Below are 18835 nucleotides of genomic sequence, written 5' to 3' on the forward strand. Positions count from 1 at the left end.
AGAAGAAAATAATAATCTGTGAGGATTTCCAGTCAGGATTTAGACCATACCATAGTACTGAGACTGCTCTCATTAGAGTTACTAATGATTTTCTCTTATCATCAGATCGTGGTTGTATCTCTCTATTAGTGTTGCTTGATCTTAGTGCTGCATTTGACACTATTGATCACAATATTCTTCTAAACAGACTCGAAAATTATGTTGGCATTAGTGGAATTGCATTGGCATGGTTCAAATCATACTTATCTGACCGTTATCAGTTTGTGGTAGTAAACGATGAGATGTCATATCAATCACAAGTTAAATATGGAGTACCGCAAGGCTCAGTACTAGGACCGTTGCTTTTCACTCTGTACATGCTACCCTTGGGAGATATCATTAGGAAGCATGGCATTAGTTTTCATTGTTACGCTGATGATACTCAGCTCTATATTTCTTCACGCCCTGACGAAAACTCACCAATTCGCTAAATTAACAGAATGTATAGCTGATATAAAAAACTGGATGACTAGTAATTTCCTACTACTAAATTCAGAAAAAACAGAGATTCTAATTTTTGGACCGAAAACTTCTTCACTCAATAATCTAGAATACTGTCTAACACTTGATGGCTGCTCTGTTAAGTCTTCGTCGTCAGTTAGGAACCTGGGTGTTCTCTTTGATACCAATCTTTCATTTGAAGGTCATGTTACTAGCATCTGTAAAACTGCATTCTTTCATCTTAAAAATATATCTAAACTACGACATATGCTCTCAATGAAAAATGCAGAACAGTTAGTTCATGCGTTTATGACCTCAAGGCTAGACTACTGTAACGCTCTACTGGGTGGTTGTTCTGCTTGCTTGATAAATAAACTACAGCTCGTACAAAATGCAGCAGCTAGAGTTCTTACTAGAACTAGGAAGTATGACCATATTAGCCCAGTTCTGTTATCACTGCATTGGCTTCCTGTTAAACATCGTATAGATTTTAAAATCCTGCTAATTACTTACAAAGCACTAAATGGTTTAGCTCCCCAGTACCTAAGTGAGCTCTTAATACATTATAGTCCTTCACGTTTATTGCGATATCAGAATTCAGGCCAGCTGATAATACCTAGAATATCAAAATCAACTGCAGGCGGTAGATCCTTCTCCTATTTGGCACCTAAACTCTGGAACAATCTTCCTAGCATTGTTCGGGATGCAGACACACTCTGTCAGTTTAAATCTAGACTAAAAACGCATCTCTTTAACCTGGCATACACATAACACATTATCAATTTATATTTTCAAATCCGTTAAAGGATTATTAGGCTGCATAAATTAGGTCAGCCGGAACCGGGAACGCTTCCTATAACACCAGATGTACTCGTTACATCAGAAAAAGAATGGCATCTACGCTAATATTAGTCTTTCTGTTTATCCCGAGGTTTACCGTAGTCAACCGGATCTGGGCCGTATCTAGCTGAGACCAAGGACCGGTGCCATGACACGACCACAACGCAGCCCTGAAGTATCAGCAGAGATCGAGTCGACTAGATCATCCATTGTGAAGACATCATCAACACGACAGCCAGTGCCACAGTTCCTCAACAGACTGTCCATACCGGCGTGATGAATACGATCCTCAACTGGACACGACCACAACGCAGCCCTGAAGTATCAGCAGAGATCGAGTCAACTGGATCATCCACTGTGAAGGCCTCATCGACACGACAGCCAGTAGCACAGTTCCTCAACAGACCGTCCATACCGGCGTGATGAATACGATCCTCAACTGGATGGAACTGAAATATATACTTTGATTGTTGCGATCCTATCAGACTTATGATAGCAACCTGATTGTAACAAAGCACTGTTCGCCAGAGGAGAACTGGCCCCCCGACTAAGCCTGGTTTCTTCCAAGTTTTTTTTTTTTTTCTCCATCTTAACAACTATCTGCCACTTGTTTGCCACCTGATGTCACCTGATGGAGTTTGGGTTCCTTGCCGCTGTCGCCTTTGGCTTGCTTAGTTGGGGACACTTGACATTTGATATTCAATAGTATTCTTGACATTTATTCAACAGTGCTTTGATCTGCCTGCATTGACACTATTATTTAAGAGCTGCTGTGCAGCCAAATTATGTACCAGTTATCAATGTAAAGCTGCTTTGACACAATCTGCATTGTAAAAAGCGCTATATAAATAAAGGTGACTTGACTTGTAACAAACAAACACCTAAACCTAGCTCTAGCCTAGCCGCTAGCTAAGGCCTATTGGGCCAAACAAAGCTTGGGCTTCATTTTGAAACCTTCAAATATGAGGAGAAAATGAAGCACTGCAAGCAGTGTCAGGTGGCCAATAAGCCGTCCTGTACACAAATAACTGAAGCGACGAGTGCTAACTCAAACCAAACTAAAGTATTAGCTGAGAAGCTACTCTAACATAGGAGGCTACAAAATAGCATCCATAAAGCGGCCTGCATGTTTTGAAAATTAGCCAACCTAATGCTACAGTTATTTTGCCCAAAAGAACCCCTTCTAACTTTACTGACTACATGCTCAGGAAAGCTATACAGGAAAAACAAGGTCTACACTTTTTATAAACATAAAAATATAGACCCAGTTTACCTTCCTGCGGCTCGCAGAACGAAGATTTTCCCTCCTTATTTTAATGCATGAAGAAGGATGAAATCAAAAGTTCTTTTAAGCCTAAAAGCACTTTCACTATCAAGCCAGAAGGCAGCCTTTAGAAAAAATATTATCAAACAGCCTAACTGTAAAAGAAGCACCTGAGCAAGTAGAAAGAACTCGAACTCAGGAGGTGGTGGAAGAAGGGGCTCGGGCAACATTGCATTTGTCCTCACCCCTTCTTCCACCACCTTTCTTTCAACGAGAGGGAATCGATCACAGACGCTATTGCTGTACGTGATCAATCACCTCCTCAAACCTGCTTCTTCCTCCTCGAGTCCAGCCGTCTCTGCACCTGCTCTGAAAAGAGGAGGTGCCTGAGCGGCCATACTGGACCTCTGGCCCTGTCTCAGAGCCTCAGCTCAAGATGGGCCAGCCTCCTGAAAAACTACATGCTCAGAAAAACTATACAGGAAAACAAGGTCTTATTTTAAAGACATAAAATAGACCCATCTCATATTCCTGCGGCTAAAAGACCGAAGATCCCAATACTCTTTTTTTTTTTTACATAAAAAGGAAAGAATCTAGGGTTCTTTTAAGCCTAAAAGATCCTCTCATCATCAAACCGAGAAAGCGGGCCAACAAAAATAATTACTATGGGCCCAGCCATCAGTCTGACCATAAGAAGTATCTGAGCATGATATAAAATATATATACACATGCATATAAATACATACATCCTATATATGTATATATTCACACACACACACATATTATATATATATATATATATATATATATATATATATATATATATATATATATTGTCATGAGAGGGAGGCTCAGGCAGGAGATCCAAGTGCAGCGTTTATTTACAGTGAGGATGGTCGTACAGGCAGAGTTAATCAGGGGCAAACAGGAACAGCAAAGGACAGGCAGGGACGAAGTCAGGGTACAGGCGGTAGGTCAAAAGGCAGGCAGATATCGATCATAAAACAGGAAACAATAAACAATCCAAGGGTCCAAAGGCAAGCAGCAGAGAATCAACATGGGAAACAGACAAGGCAAACAGGTAAAAACGCTCAGAAATTGCAACATGAATGTTAAACAATACTTCGCGGTGAGGTGGTGTGAGTGGAAGTCCTTTATAGTCCTGATAATGAGCAGCAGCTGGGTGTGGTGATCAGTGTGGTGCGCTAGGGTGGATGTGGCAACAGGTGATTGGTGTGATGTGAACATGTGACTGACAGGGAGGATTGTGGGAAGTGTAGTCCGGGAACTGACAGGAGCAGAAGGTGATCGTGACATATATATATATATATATATATATATATATATATATATACAGTACAGTCCAAAAGTTTGGAACCACTAAGATTTTTAATGTTTTTAAAAGAAGTTTCGTCTGCTCACCAAGGCTACATTTATTTAATTAAAAATACAGTAAAAAACAGTAATATTGTGAAATATTATTACAATTTAAAATAACTGTGTACTATTTAAATATATTTTACAAAGTAATTTATTCCTGTGATGCAAAGCTGAATTTTCAGCATCGTTACTCCAGTCTTCAGTGTCACATGATCCTTCAGAAATCATTCTAATATGCTGATTTGCTGCTCAAGAAACATTTATGATTATTATGATCAAAAGTTTGGGGTCAGTAAGAATTTTTATTTTTATTTTTTTGAAAAGAAATTAAAGAAATGAATACTTTTATTCAGCAAGGATGCATTAAATCAATCAAAAGTGGCAGTAAAGACATTTATAATGTTACAAAAGATTAGATTTCAGATAAACACTGTTCTTTTGAACTTTCTATTCATCAAATAATCCTGAAAAAAAATATTGTACACAAATATTTTGTACAATTGTACACATTAAATGTTTCTTGAGCAGCAGATCAGCATATTAGAATGATTTCTGAAGGATCATGTGACACTGAAGACTGGAGTAATGATGCTGAAAATTCAGCTTTGCCATCACAGGAATAAATTACTTTGTGAAATATATTCAAATAGAAAACAGTTATTTTAAATTGTAATAATATTTCACAATATTACTGTTTTTACTGTATTTTTAATTAAATAAATGTAGACTTGGTGAGCAGACGAAACTTCTTTTAAAAACATTAAAAATCTTAGTGGTTCCAAACTTTTGGACTGTACTGTATGTATAAATGGGAGGTGAAAGAAGAAGAAGAGGAGAGGGTAGACATAAATCGCCCTTTAAATAGCTGGGGGATCGATTATAAACGCTTCTTCCTCCTCCCGTCTGTCTGGCTCAGATCCAAATCTGAACGGCCAGGGGGTTTTCCATGCCCTCCTGATCTCAAACGCAGAGATCAGGAGAGAATGGAAAGTCTATGGGAGCTGCAACATTCATGGACAGAAAGGAACCGTTCGTCGAGCCGTCCGCGCACACCCCCTTTCTTAACGTGCTCTCACGGCAGCTGCAGCCCGCCGAAAAGCGCGTCCCAAAAACACAGCAGCTCACATACCCAGCAGCCAGAGGAGCGCTCGCTATCGGATGCGGTGACATCAAACACAGACGTCACCGTCATCCAACACATCCTCGTCAGCTCCGGGGAAGCCGAGAGAAAATATAATTCTCTCAGACTTCCCAACGAGCTCACCTGGCGCTCCCTTTATACGTCACGATTCACTCCGTTCGACGTCATAGGCTGTCGCCAGCCAATAGGATTGGATTTTTGTGATTCTTGGCATTTCGAACACCTGTCACAAGTGACAGTTCCCATAGTGCAGTCTAGCGCAGAGTTGAAGTTCCCTTTCGAAAGGGAACAATAAGTGACCATATAAACAAATTAGAAACAGGGGAAAAATGAAACAGGAACAGAATACAGGTAATACCAGGGAAAACTAACTAAAAGTCCTAGGAAAGAGAAACTAAAATAAAACCAAATGTGACACTGGGTCTTTTAATTCTATTTCTTGATTTTTCTACTTGCTTTTCGTACATCCTCATTCACAGTTAACTTGTTTTATTTCTTCATCTCTTACAGGCATATTCTCAAGATGCATACTTGAGAGGGAATGAGCCCTACACTGGAGAAACCCAAAACCTTCCTGAACCTTATTCGGTCTGTTACTCAAGCAGCAAACCCACCACTGCCACCCAGAGCCACGGTCTTCCTGACAACCTGAACTCTGGGATTGTCGTAGGATCTCAGCATGCCCATCATCACCTGACTCACCAATGCACCCGCTCCTCATCCTCAGCAGGGATAACGATGAGCCCGCTGGACTTCCACTTTGCCAACCACAATGCAGCTATCGTCTCCGCCTCACTCCCCCTCCCTAGGAAGGGCAGTCTTCCCCAAGCCCACAGTGAACTGTGCCACCAGGCTCTGTCAGATTGGTACTACAGCCAAGCAGATCGGCCAGGCCTTGGCATGTCCCATCACCACCAGAGCATCTCTGAAGACCAGGTGTGTGATCTGGGACTGGCACTAGGAAGGTCTTATCGTGGGTGGCCACATGGCACCTCTCAGGACACCCTCCTTCTCCACTACAGAGCAGCGATGGGTGCCAAACACTCACCTTGTATGGATTCCTATGGGCTGGGGAGGTGGAGTCAAACCTCCAGCCATTCCTTTTCAGAGAACCTGCTGGCTGCATATGCTTCCTATGAGCAGAGTTACGGCTGTTCACTAGAAACTCTAGAAAAGGCATCTGTTCTGATCTCTCCCCATAATGAAAGACCAGCATGGCCTCATCAAAGTAGTCAGCTAATCAGCACTGAGGAGCATCTAAGTCTGCCCAATCAGCACGTGATTGTTTCTGCAATGGTGCCATCCTCTGTTTGGGGCTTAAGCCATAACCAGCAGCCAGCTGCTCAGATCAAATGTTCACTTGGACAAACTGCAGATGATCAGACAGTGGGTTACCGTAGTTACAGCCCCTCCTTCTGTCGAAAGTCCAGCCATCTTATGCAACAGTCTCACTCCTCCAGGGACCCTTCCTACACCGGACCTCACCATAGCTGGACCCCCACCCCGAAAACCAGCCCACTGCAGAGTGCATCCTTTGTCACTCCCCCCACAGCAGAGCCCCAAGACTCAGCTAGAGCAGGCTCAGTGGTCAGTGTGTTTGCTGAGGAGCCCGTTCAGGTTCAGGAGGTGGTGCTTAGACAAAAGCCCCCCTCAGGCAGAAAGACCCCTCCTGGTGTGCAACATCCCCACCATGCTTTTCCTGTGTATTCACCTGAACCCCTTTCAGCCACAGTCGTTTCCTCACGGTCAGAATACTCTGTGCACCAGACTAATGTTGGCATACCACCCTCATCTGTGGAGCAGGACTCCCTGGCTGCCATCCCATTCATAGGTCAGTGTGGATGGATTGAAATTATACTCTTTGTTTTAACAGATCTCTTTAGACAATGGAAAACAACTTGAAGGTTTTTATTTCATTTCATTAAGTTATGGTGAGTTAATTAAGTTATGTAGGGGCACATATCGAATCCGCAGCCACAGATTCAGATTTTCACTGAATTTAAACACAAAATCCTACACATCCCCACCATTTTCAAATAGTGTTATAAAATAAAAATTGCTTCTTTTGCAGTTCCAGTTTTATTTAAAATACTACCCCTGAGCTCAAAATGAACCAAGAACTATTACTGTGTTATGTTTAACTGAGGTTTCAGGACACTTAAAGGTGCCCTAGAACACTATTTCACAAGATGTAATATAAGTCTCTGATGTCCCCAGAATGTGTCTGTGAAGTTTCAGCTCAAAATACCCCATAGATTATTTATTATTCCATGTTTTAAATGCCTATTTTGGGGTGGGATTAAAAATGCTCTGATTTGGTGTGTGTACACCTTTAAATGATCGTGCTCCCCGCCCCCAAGCTTGCGACTGCATTAAACATTGCATAAACAATACTGAAGTTCACAATAACTCTCAAAATGGATCTTTACAAACTGTTCGTGATGCAGCATATCAGATCACGTAAGTATGGCATATTGTGGATGTTTACATTTGATTCTGAATGAGTTTGATAATGCGTGGCTAAAGCTACACTATTGGAGAGATTTATAAAGAATGCAGATGTGTTTATGAATTATACAGACTATAAGCGTTTTCAGGTTAAAACTAAAATAACAACATGGCTCTGATCTCCGTGAATACAATAAGAAACTATGGTAACTTTAACCACATTTAACAGTGCATTAGCAACTTGCTAATGAAACATTTAGAAAGACAATTTACAAATATCACTAAATATATCATGATATCATGAACAGTTATTATCGATCCATCTGCCATTTTCGCTATTGTCACTGCTTGCATGCTTCACAATACCTGCATAACTTCGGATTTTTCGGCTGTGCAGCTCCAGACGTTAATACTGCCTTGCCTTGAACATAGGCTGGTATATGCAAAATTTGGGGACGTACATATTAATGATCCCGACTGTTGCATCACAGTTGGTGTTATGTTGAGATTCGCCTGTTTTTCCGTGGTGTTTTTCACGTACAAGATTTACATATGAAGGAGGAAACAATGGTGTTTGAGACTCACTGTATGTCATTTCCATGTACAGAACACTTATTATTCAACTATGCCGAGGTAAATTCAATTTTCAATTCTATGGTACCTTTAAAATAATCTAATTAATGACTAGTTTCAGTGATGCAACAAGGCAGCTCTGGAGCCATATGCATTTTTTATTATTTTTTTTAAAAACAAAAAGTGCAACAAACAAGAGTTTATAAACTATAAATAGATGTTTATAGTTTGCTGTAGCGTATCAGGAAAATACCATACCAAACACATTGCTTCACAAAGGACATTTACTTCTCATTAATTTCATCTGAGCAGCCTGATAAATACACCATCTCTGTAATGTCTGTTTTGTAAATTACCTAATGAATTTAAAGCTGCAGTCCGTAACATTTTTTGGTTAAAAATTATCCAAAATCAATTTTTGATCAAGTACATAACCAGCCAGTCTTCAAAACTATCTCCTTATCTTAGCTCGATTCACAACGGTAAGCTTGTAATAATGTTTTATAATAAGAGCGACCTGGTGGATTTCCGCGGGAAATTTGAGCATGCAGCAGTTCGTCTTTGTGTCATTACATCACGTCTGTAAACAGAAAGGAAGGAGTCCCGTCCAGGCTAATAGACTATATCATGTGAGGATGCTGCTTGTAGCGGATCATTTATAGCCTGTTCTCACAGCAGCTGAAATAATTAAACTTATCATTTTGATGGCAGATTGTAATCCAGAAAGATCCAAATGACATCATCAGTGACAACTGGAGATTTACCCATAGTCAAAAAGCAAAAGACTTTGGACTGTGGAGTGGATGCAGAAATTGAAATCTATGGGTAACTCTAATACACACTAAATACACATAGTTACGCAATGCTAATGTTGTTAACATTAACAATTTGAGAAAAAAGTATAACAGTAATAATAATTTGCACGGTTTGGCATGATCCGAACTAAGCGATCGTTAGATTTAATCATCATTGTCCAGAACAAAAGTGGCAGAAATGTTACTTACTTGTTCAGATGATATTTTCCAGTGAAAAGTTTTATATTGGTCATACTTTCAAGACGTAGAATCTGTGATTCTGAAGTACAGCATCCACACCGGTGTAGTGATTGACAGCAAACATTAGATTCATCCGCTGAGGACTCATTACATTACATGTGATTAGCATGAGGAGAGTAATCAGGTGAACTAAGAATTTTGTTTCTAGGACAAAGGGTTCAAATGTTATAATGAAATAAAAAGTGTCACCTTTATTAAAGTTTATAACTTTATGAAAGTGTAATGAATATAGTCGCAAGCATCTATCATCGGGCCCAAGCACTGGCGCCACCACCACCCTGGTGGCTTTAGAAAAACTGCACAGTGGGCAACAGGGCCGTGCACACACATTTTGAGGGACAGAGGCCTAAACCCAAAAAGGGGGCACTAGGGGGTATGTGGGGTAGAGTGCTTGTTAATGCAAATTATCAAGTTGTTACAAATATCCTATTAAAAGAGAAGACAGCACATGCTCTAGACCTTCATTTTGACTCTTTTGAGTTGACTCAAGCATCATCTTAATATAGAGAATGAATAACAAACCTTTTACAATGATATTGTAAATACAATGGTTAGGCTTAGTGCAAATTCAATTTATGTTGTTGTAATTAGTGTTTCCAATCAAATAATTTAATTCTATCTTTCTTTCTTCTTATCACTCTCACTCTGTAATAGTCCTTCACTGTCAGCCAGTTTAACAGTCTTAACTGTAACTGTCTGATTTGGCTGATGCTCTGTGGGCTCTCCTGCCACTGCATCATCTTGAATGGAAGTACTAGTATTTAATTTAATATTATACAGAAAAAATATATATTATATATTATACTATGCAAAGACACAACTAATTTAAAACATTTACAGTATGTTACATTTTTAAAAAAAATATTAATACTATTAATATGTTCTTAATAAATTATAAATATGACGTATGTTATAGATTACTAGTATCAGTTGATTATAATGGAAAATATACTATACAGGAGTTAAAGTGTGACAAACTGTCTACTAAATATTCTATATGATGATTTACTGGCTTGCTAGAGCTTTGAATCCATGTTTGCAGTGTTGAACTGCCTTAAGCAGCCTTCTTTTTTTGTAAAGGCATTTTTAAAACAGCAAATTTGTTGTTATTTATATTAGATCAGATCGGGTACAATTATTTGATTAGATAAGAATTCTAAATCTCTTCCAAGAATGTGGATATTTTTTACAAGTTGTTAGGGCAAGCAGAATGTGGACTCGACACCTCAATGTGGAGATTGGAATAAAGGGGAGATTTTGCAGGGAGGTTGCACCCAGCCACCAGCCAAGAAGCTCTCAGTTTACAATGAGTCACTTTCAAATCCATGTTTATTTGCCAGGATCCCACTTGTTTCTGTGAATTGAAGCAATCCATTTGCTTTCTGTAATCTGTAAAAAGATAAAGAAAAGTGTATTCTCCTATTTCTTGTTGCATCTATTTGTACTGTCAATCACACATCTCTTTCCCATTTTAAATGTTTGTTCTCAAGCTGAACACTAACTCTGCCACTCAGTGGGTGTAACCGCAGTAACTTCCACATACTGTGAGGTCATGAGCAAATCTTTTATTCCGATCTATATCTATAGATTTCCCACCACAATCAGCACAAAAAAAGTGTATTCTTTTTAAAACAGATGGTTTGGGTCAGGTTTTAGAATTGCTTCTTGCTACAATTACTTCATCCTAGAACTCTTAATTCATGGTTAACTCTAGAAGACTAAAATATTTTTGTCAGTGGAGCCAGTGGGACAGCCTACCCTTTCCAGAATACCTTTTAAAACCTCCTTCACCCCTCTAACTTTCACCTCCTCTGATAGATGAGCCCACCAGTCCCAGTGTAGACCTGTGTGCTCGCCATGTACCAGCATCGTCCGTGGTATCCAGCAGCTTGTGCCAGGCATCTGCCCACACCACTAGCCCTGTCTGTCCAATCCTCATCTCCCCCCTTACCAGCCTCCTCTACACAGACTGCAGTGAGTTGTCACTCCCTCCCCACCACCCCAAATCCAGCTCCATTCACAATGGCCTCTATTGTTCCTCTATCTGAGAACTTCATCTTAGTATGTTTTGTAGCATTTGTGCATGATTATGGTCTCTTGGTTTCATCATCTTGATCTGTTTCTTCTATCTACCAGGTGTCTGTCCAGTTGATCTCACTGTCACACTGTTTCATTTTTTTTCTGCCTCCCTCATTTAGAACTGTCATGTAAACATCTCTGTCTTTCATCATGTTTCTTATTTGTATTTTTCTTTCCTCAGCATTGATCACACTGCCTGTAATCCTGTTGCTTCGGTTTAAATTTCTTACATAATTAATCTCCTTTAAATTTGTCTCTTTATCTGTCTACTGTCATTGCCAATCAGTCTCTAACATCCATATTTTTCCCCCTCTATTTTACATCTGTCATCAACACAGACCCCAATTTTAACAACTATTAAGAAAATTTTTTGCAAATATTACTAATGGTTGGTAAGTTTTCCTCACGTTCACAGCCTTCCAACTCGTATTTGTAATTATTTTTAATTTATTAAAAACTGTTTATGAAATTCATTATTTTATTCTTCAGTAATTTAACAATAAATTATCAGTCAAATCAATAATATGTCTATAATTACTATGACTTTCATTATATTAAGAACAATGCATTTCATATTTTTTATGTACGCATTTCCTTTATTCAAAATGATCACCCTGGCAAGTGCAAGAGCAAGTGGGTTATTAAATATTTTGCTGTCATTGTTTAAGGGGTCCTGAACTGCATTTTTTTTTTTTATTTCATAGTGTTTCCAGAGGTGAACTTATAATGTTAGTATGATTTTCACATCAAAAATTGTCATAATTTAGGAAAACAAGGTTATTTTTTCTATCCTGATTGATTTTAGTCCTCTAGTCTGAATGCTATGTTTGAATAGACATGTCTGCTGTGAGACTTCAGTGTAAACACCGACTGCTGTGATTGGCTGACATGTTTGCATATGAAATAAGTCTTACATGTGCAACTGGTGCTGCCAGGCATTTAGGGATTGAACCCCCATTGCAAAACCTTTACCACGTTTTTAATATTACTGCTGTCAAGATTAACTAATCATGAAAAGTGTTGATTATAGCACTATATTTAGGTCTACTTCCAACACATGAAAACTTGCCACTATGAGCATTGTAGCCAATGACAGACAGCTTGTTGATCATGTGATGACAGTGATCATGTTACTGGAACTTGGTTTCTGCACTCTAATAAATGCTTCCATCATTACTAACATTGCAAACACGGTGAAAATACAGTTAGAGATTCATAATGGAAGTTCCCTTTCAGTCGGTCACGTTCGACGTACGTCAGTAGTGACCGACGAAGTGGGATATCGCTAGAGAGCCCTATCAGCTTCGAGTGAACTAAAACAAGCCAATGAAATTGGCATACGATATTTGCATAATGCGCACCGCCTCCGACAGGTGTATATAAATAGGAAGCAGATGCAATCAGTCTTTCGCTTCGGAGCCAACAGTTGGTTTCCAGCTTTCAGACTTCAGAAGAAGAGTGAAACTAAACAGCCTTCTTGAAGATTCAGCGTCTGTTTGTGTTGGTGTTAAGGCACAACAGCGAGGTCGCGAGCTTTCCGGGGAGTCTGAGCTTAAGCTCTCAACTGCTGTTTTAACAGCAACCGAATTTCCCATATAAAACGCAGTTGTCCGTTGCGATTTGGGCCGGTTCCTCCCGGTGTATTCGGGGAGTGGTGTACCCGAACACATTGCGTCACTCCCTGTGTGCTTCAGCACGAGAGAGCTGACTCTTCCCCTTCTAAAAGAGCTTCACAGACGAACCCTGCGTCTTTTTCAAGATGTCATTTCGTCTGTGCATTACTGGGTGCAGTCGTTCCCTGATCCCTGCTGATGGGCACAATCGCTGCATCACTTGTTTGGTCATTCAGCACGCTGAAGCAGCTTTTGTGGATAGTTCATGTACTTACTGCGGGAACATGTGCTGAGATCGAGACTCTCGTTCCTTGGTTCTCAGGGAGCTGGGGGTCCCCTCCCCTATGCCCCGTTTTTTCCGGCTCCGGTCGGAATGACGATTCGGCGGCGTATAGGCAGGGTGATCTGAGGATCATGGTCAGGGCTTCCTCGCCGAGCTCCGCTCCACGGGCCCCTGTCCCCTCACCAGCACCGCAACCTGTCGTGCTGCCATCGGTTTCTGCTGGGCCCTCTACGGACTGTCCAGCCTTTTCCTTTGGTGCATCTGCTGTGGATCAGATGTCGGTGAGAAGCGCATTCTCGAATGCGTCCATCCCCAGGATTGGTTTGCAGCGATCGACCTGAAGGACGCGTACTTTCATGTCTCGATTCTGCCTCGCCACAGACACTTCCTACGGTTTGCGTTCGAGGGCACTGTCTCTTAAGACTGTCCTCCTGGTTGCATTGGCTTCGCTTAAGAGGGTAGGGAATCTGCACGCATTTTCGGTCGACGAATCGTGCCTAGAATTCGGGCCCGGTGACTCTCACGTCATCCTGAGACCCCGGCCTGGATATGTGCCCAAGGTTCCTACCACTCCCTTCAGAGATCAGGTAGTGAACCTGCAAGCGCTGCCTTCGGAGGAGGCAGACCCAGCCCTAGCTTTGCTCTGTCCCATCCGCGCTCTGCGTGTGTACGTAGACAGAACGCGGAGCTTCAGGACCTCAGATCATCTCTTTGTCTGTTGCGGAGGCCAGCAGAAGGGAAAGGCTGTCTCCAAGCAGAGGATGGCCCACTGGATAGTGGATGCCATCGCCCTGGCATACGAATCCCAGGGCGTGCCTTGCCTGTTCGGGTTGAGAGCCCACTCCACAAGAGCAGTGGCCTCTTCCTGGGTGCTGGCTCAGGGAGCCTCGCTGACAGATATCTGTAGAGCTGCAGGCTGGGCGACACCTAACACGTTCGCTAGATTCTATAGCCTACATGTAAAGCCGGTATCTTCCCGTGTACTCGCTTCCACCAGCCAGTAGACGCGCTTGAACCCGCTCTAAGTGTCGGCTTGCAATGCCACTTCCGCCCCCTGGGCCGGATATGTGCATCCTTGACTACAGTCGCGTTCCCCGCTTGGCGAACCCTGTCGAGTTCCTCCGCCTCCCCCTTCGGCTCGGACATTGCGGAGTGTCTGATGCCAAGCCAACATCTGTCACTGACATTGTCTGTTGGTTGGGTTCCATATGTTGCGATCCCTCTACGTGAGCGGTCCCATATGTGTAATTGTCCACGGTCTAAAACTCCCTACGGTGAGTCCGTGTCTTTCCCTTAGCAGAGCCAGCTCTGCTGTCACCTGTCAGATGAGTCTCTCCCTACTAGGTGGAGCCATCCCAGGGACTCCATATGAGCACTGCCCCCCGGGCCAGTCCATATGTGTATTCTCCACGTAAATTCCTCCCCCACTGGTAGGTTGTGGCCTCCACAGCATCCCCTACGGGTTCGATTCCCCAGTGTAGTCTAGTTTACTTAGTGGGTATTTGGTAACAGCAGTACACTCTCTCGGCGTAAGCTCGCCCCCTTCACTGTCCCAATTGGTGCGACGGGTGGCTAGAGCTTGCGCTGGGCACTGGAAGGGGTTTCGTAACTGTGGCGCTTTATTTGGGATCCCAATTCGTCAGTCACTACTGACGTACGTCGAATGTGACCGACTGAAAGGGAACGTCTCGGTTACGTATGTAACCCTTGTTCCCTGAAGGAGGGAACGGAGACGTGCGTCCCGTTGCATTTTCCAAAGAATCCACAGTGAAATGTAGCAAATACAAACAAGTAATTCTCTGCTGAGACTTTCACATAGTTGAAAACAACCAATTCCTAGCATTAGGATCCTTTAGAAGTTAATGTTATTTTAATCCAGTCAGTGATCCCGTATCGATTTTCTCTTGTCACTATTCACAAACGCGCCAGAGGGAAGTAGGTGTTCATTTTTCTCACAGAGGCGGTCTTTCGCTGCACTATGACATAATAAATTAGCACATTTCACATCGAGTCATTCACTGACCTTGGTTTCAATAAAAGCTTTTTGGTCTGACAAAGAATTTTTCAGTTCTGAAATGTACAGGATATTCTTATAGTATGATCATGATGACCTCAATTCATGACCCCTTTAAACTTCAAATACAACTTCATAGTGTGTACATGAAAGGGAGTGCAGTCATTTGGCTTACAAAATATTAAACATTATAATTTAAACAGTTTCTGGTGCTGTTTTGTTAAACTTTTTAAAAGTATAATTTTTATTTTATTTTTGCCTTTAATGTCTAGCATATATTACATAGACAAAAAACCATTGGGCAGGTTGTAGAATTATTAAATAACTGTGTGATTTATCAAACTAGTTCAGCCCTTGTATTCATCATTTCATTTACTCATCCAACATAACCTCTTTCTCTTTTTTGTGCATTACCTTCTCTTTTGTTTTTTTAATTACACTCTCTTTTTAACAGGCAATCTAAAAAACAGCCGTCGTTCCTCCTATTTGCTGGCCATTACCACGGAACGCTCCAAGTCATGCGACGAGGGTCTGAACACCTTCAAGGAGGAGAGCCGTGTTTTCTCGTGAGTGCGATGAGTATCAGGACAGCTAGAAGTATCATAACATTGTTCTCTGGAACAACCACTGCACAATGCACATAATATGGTGTTTGATGTCTCATCTCTTTACAAGAACACTCAGGCACTTAACAATATGGCTTTCATTCTCAGTGCTCAGTGTGTATTTTAGCGCAGTATCTGTGGCACATTCCCAATTTCTTCTAGAACTGAAGTTACATTATTTGAAGTGCAAATTACTGCTTAAAGTTTTGTAGAGTTTTCATTTTGATTAAATTGAGAATCATTTGGGTGTACTTCAGTTCTAGTATATTTTTACCAATCCCTAAGAATTATTGTCTGTTCTTTGTAATTTTTTTATTTATTTTATTTATTTATTTTTTACAGGAGACTACCAAAACGGGTTAAAAGCTTTTTCACAGATGGCGTGAGTTCTCCTCTCTATCCAACCTCAATTACAGTAATTCTTACAGTAATTCTTCATCCATTAAGAGTCTTTTTGATAATGTATTGTTTTTACAGTAATTTTACAGTAATTACAGTAATTCTTCATCCATTAAGAGTCTTTTTGATAATGTATTGTTTTTTTCCAGTCTCTAGAGAGCCTTCGAGCAGCAGAGGAAGCTCAGTCTAAACGTCACTCCACCTCTGAACTAGGGAACATCACTGTCACTGACATCAGGAAAGAAGGCTGGCTGCATTATAAACAGATTCTCACTGAGAAGGGAAAGGTCTGACACTAGTTCATACATCTGTCTAATTACTCATGAAATTACTTTTTAGATATTGCAAAGTATTTCTCTGGGCTAACCTGAGACCTCTGTTTTTTTATCGTATCTAGAAAGTGGGTGGTGGCATGCGGCCTTGGAAACGAGTCTTCTCTGTGCTGCGCTCCCGCTCGCTTTTCCTCTACAAGGATAAACGGGAGGCAGTGCTTCACGCAGCCGAGGCAGGAGATCACGGCAATGGGCAAGGGGAAGACGAGGAGCCAATCAGCATTCGAGGCTGCTTGATTGACATTGCATACAGCGAGACAAAGCGTAAACACACCTTGCGACTGACGACTCAGGACTTCTGCGAGTACCTGCTGCAGGCGGAGGACAGGGATGACATGCTAAGCTGGATCAGAGTCATCAGAGAGAACAGCAAGACTGACAATGGGGTTTGTTGAGGGAAAAAAGAAAAAAAAATCTTTAAAAGTACAGCAGATGGTAGCCAGCAATGTACTGTAAATTCACAGTAAATTATTTGACACCCTAACAGGAACTGGGCTTCTCCAGACAGGCACTCATCAATAAGAAGCTGAATGACTATAGGAAACAGAGGTGATTCTTTTGCCTACTTAATCATACCTAAAGAATAGTGAGTGTGGTAGACTTATCTCTTTCGTTTTGCAGTCCAACAGGCAACAAGCTAGAAACTTCTCCTAGGATTCATCGGATGTTGCCACCTTTCTTTCTATCAAAAACTGAAAACTTGTCAGGTGTGAACCGAGCCCCAGGGAAAGGTGAACTATCTGAACCATGACAAATAGGCTTAGGCACTAAGCCCTGCTCCTTTACCCACTCTCTGGTCTGCATTTGTATCTTTCATATATGTGTCTCATCTCTTTCTCCAGCTCTAACAGATGAGAGTACTAAGGCACCATGGGGCATTAACATAATGAAAAAGGGAAAGAAAATGGGTCCAAAAGCTTTTGGCGTGAGGCTGGAGGACTGCCTGCCTGATTCCAATAATAAGGTCAGCAAGTGTTGTGAACTAGTGCTTGTTTCATTAACTATATTATGAGAAAAGACTTTATGGTAGGGCTGGGTGATATGGACAAATTTATCACAATATTCTTTTTCCATATCATACGGTATTAGTATTTATCACAATATTAATTTACCATTAATTGGCTAGGAAATGCTTTCCACATATTTATTAGACTTCAGAATGAATATAAACATGTAAACTTGTTTGTTCACAATTAAACTCCACAAAGTAAGCTACATTTTAATTTAGGACCCGATGAAATCTATTTTATTTCCCCCTAAATTCTGTTTTCTATTTTATTTTTTGGGGATTCTGTGTTTTATGATATAATACATATTTATATAAACCTTAACAAAGTAATCAAGTTTTTGAATGTAATCAAATGAAAATTTAACAAATAATTTAATAATTTAATAATTTAATAATTTTGTATTTTTTTTTTTTTTTTTGGTCAAATAAGATGCTACACAATGGAACATAAATTTAAAACATGGATAAAAAGTATATTGGTTGTATGATATTCCTTAGAAATATTATTATTGTTACTATGATAAGTACATTTTAGTATACAGTAGTGATATATTTCTGTCATAATTTATTGATTAAACTAAACTTTTATTTTGATGGTTCGTCATGAAGATCTTTCAGTTTTGTTTCAGTTTAAGTATGTATTTGACAGTAGTTCTTCTCAAATGAAACTGTGAACTTAGCTTGTGAAGTGACTCTCAAAGCTGCTCTGGAGATGAAGTTTATGTGTTCATGTCTTCAGAGACGGCAGACGCTGAAAACACCATGAGCGTCACGTGTGTGAGTTTGTGCCATTCATTCACACAGGGAGATGCAGAAATCACTTGCAGTCATGTGAAAAAGTTAGGACACCCTATTGTATTCCATGCTTTTCTGTATCAGGACATTACAAAAAAATCATTTAGTGCTTGGCAGATCTTTAAATTTGGAAAATAAAAATCAGATGAAAAAAACACATGACATATCACACCGTGTCATCATTTATTCAACAAAAATGAAGCCAAGATGGAAAAGATATGGGTGACAAAGTTAGGACACCATATGATTCAGTTGCTTGTGAATCCAATTTTAGCAGAAATAACTTGAAGTAATCATTTTCTATATGAATTTATCGGTCTCTTACATTATTCTGGAGGAATTTGGCCCACTCTTCTTTACAGTGTTGCTCCAGTTTATTGAGGTTTGTTAGCATTTGTTAATGCACAGCTCTTGCCACATCATTTCAGTCAGGATTAGGTCTGGACTTCGACTGGGCCATTGCAACACCTTGATTCTTTTCTTTTTCAGCCATTCTGTTGTAGATTTGCTGGTGATCTTCAGATC

At 40.6% G+C, this 18835-nt stretch overlaps 1 protein-coding gene across 6 annotated transcripts in view; it reads left to right on the forward strand.

Moving 5' to 3' along the window:
• The window catches only part of arhgap23b (Rho GTPase activating protein 23b), a 321640-nt gene that overhangs the window by 290174 nt on the left and 12631 nt on the right, over positions 1 to 18835 (forward strand). For 3 of the 6 annotated variants that reach the window (XM_048179467.1, XM_048179468.1, XM_048179472.1), the window contains exons 7-15: positions 5616 to 6936; positions 11000 to 11155; positions 15625 to 15736; positions 16118 to 16190; positions 16324 to 16461; positions 16572 to 16892; positions 16994 to 17055; positions 17128 to 17237; positions 17349 to 17470. In XM_048179467.1, the coding sequence (XP_048035424.1) occupies positions 5616 to 6936; positions 11000 to 11155; positions 15625 to 15736; positions 16118 to 16190; positions 16324 to 16461; positions 16572 to 16892; positions 16994 to 17055; positions 17128 to 17237; positions 17349 to 17470 (2415 nt within the window). The remainder of the gene's footprint in view (positions 1 to 5615; positions 6937 to 10999; positions 11156 to 15624; positions 15737 to 16117; positions 16191 to 16323; positions 16462 to 16571; positions 16893 to 16993; positions 17056 to 17127; positions 17238 to 17348; positions 17471 to 18835) is intronic. The other 3 variants (XM_048179469.1, XM_048179470.1, XM_048179471.1) reach the window with 3 other exon arrangements.

The sequence above is a fragment of the Megalobrama amblycephala genome, unplaced genomic scaffold (genome assembly GCF_018812025.1).
Source record: "Megalobrama amblycephala isolate DHTTF-2021 unplaced genomic scaffold, ASM1881202v1 scaffold201, whole genome shotgun sequence".
Lineage (NCBI taxonomy): Eukaryota > Metazoa > Chordata > Actinopteri > Cypriniformes > Xenocyprididae > Megalobrama > Megalobrama amblycephala.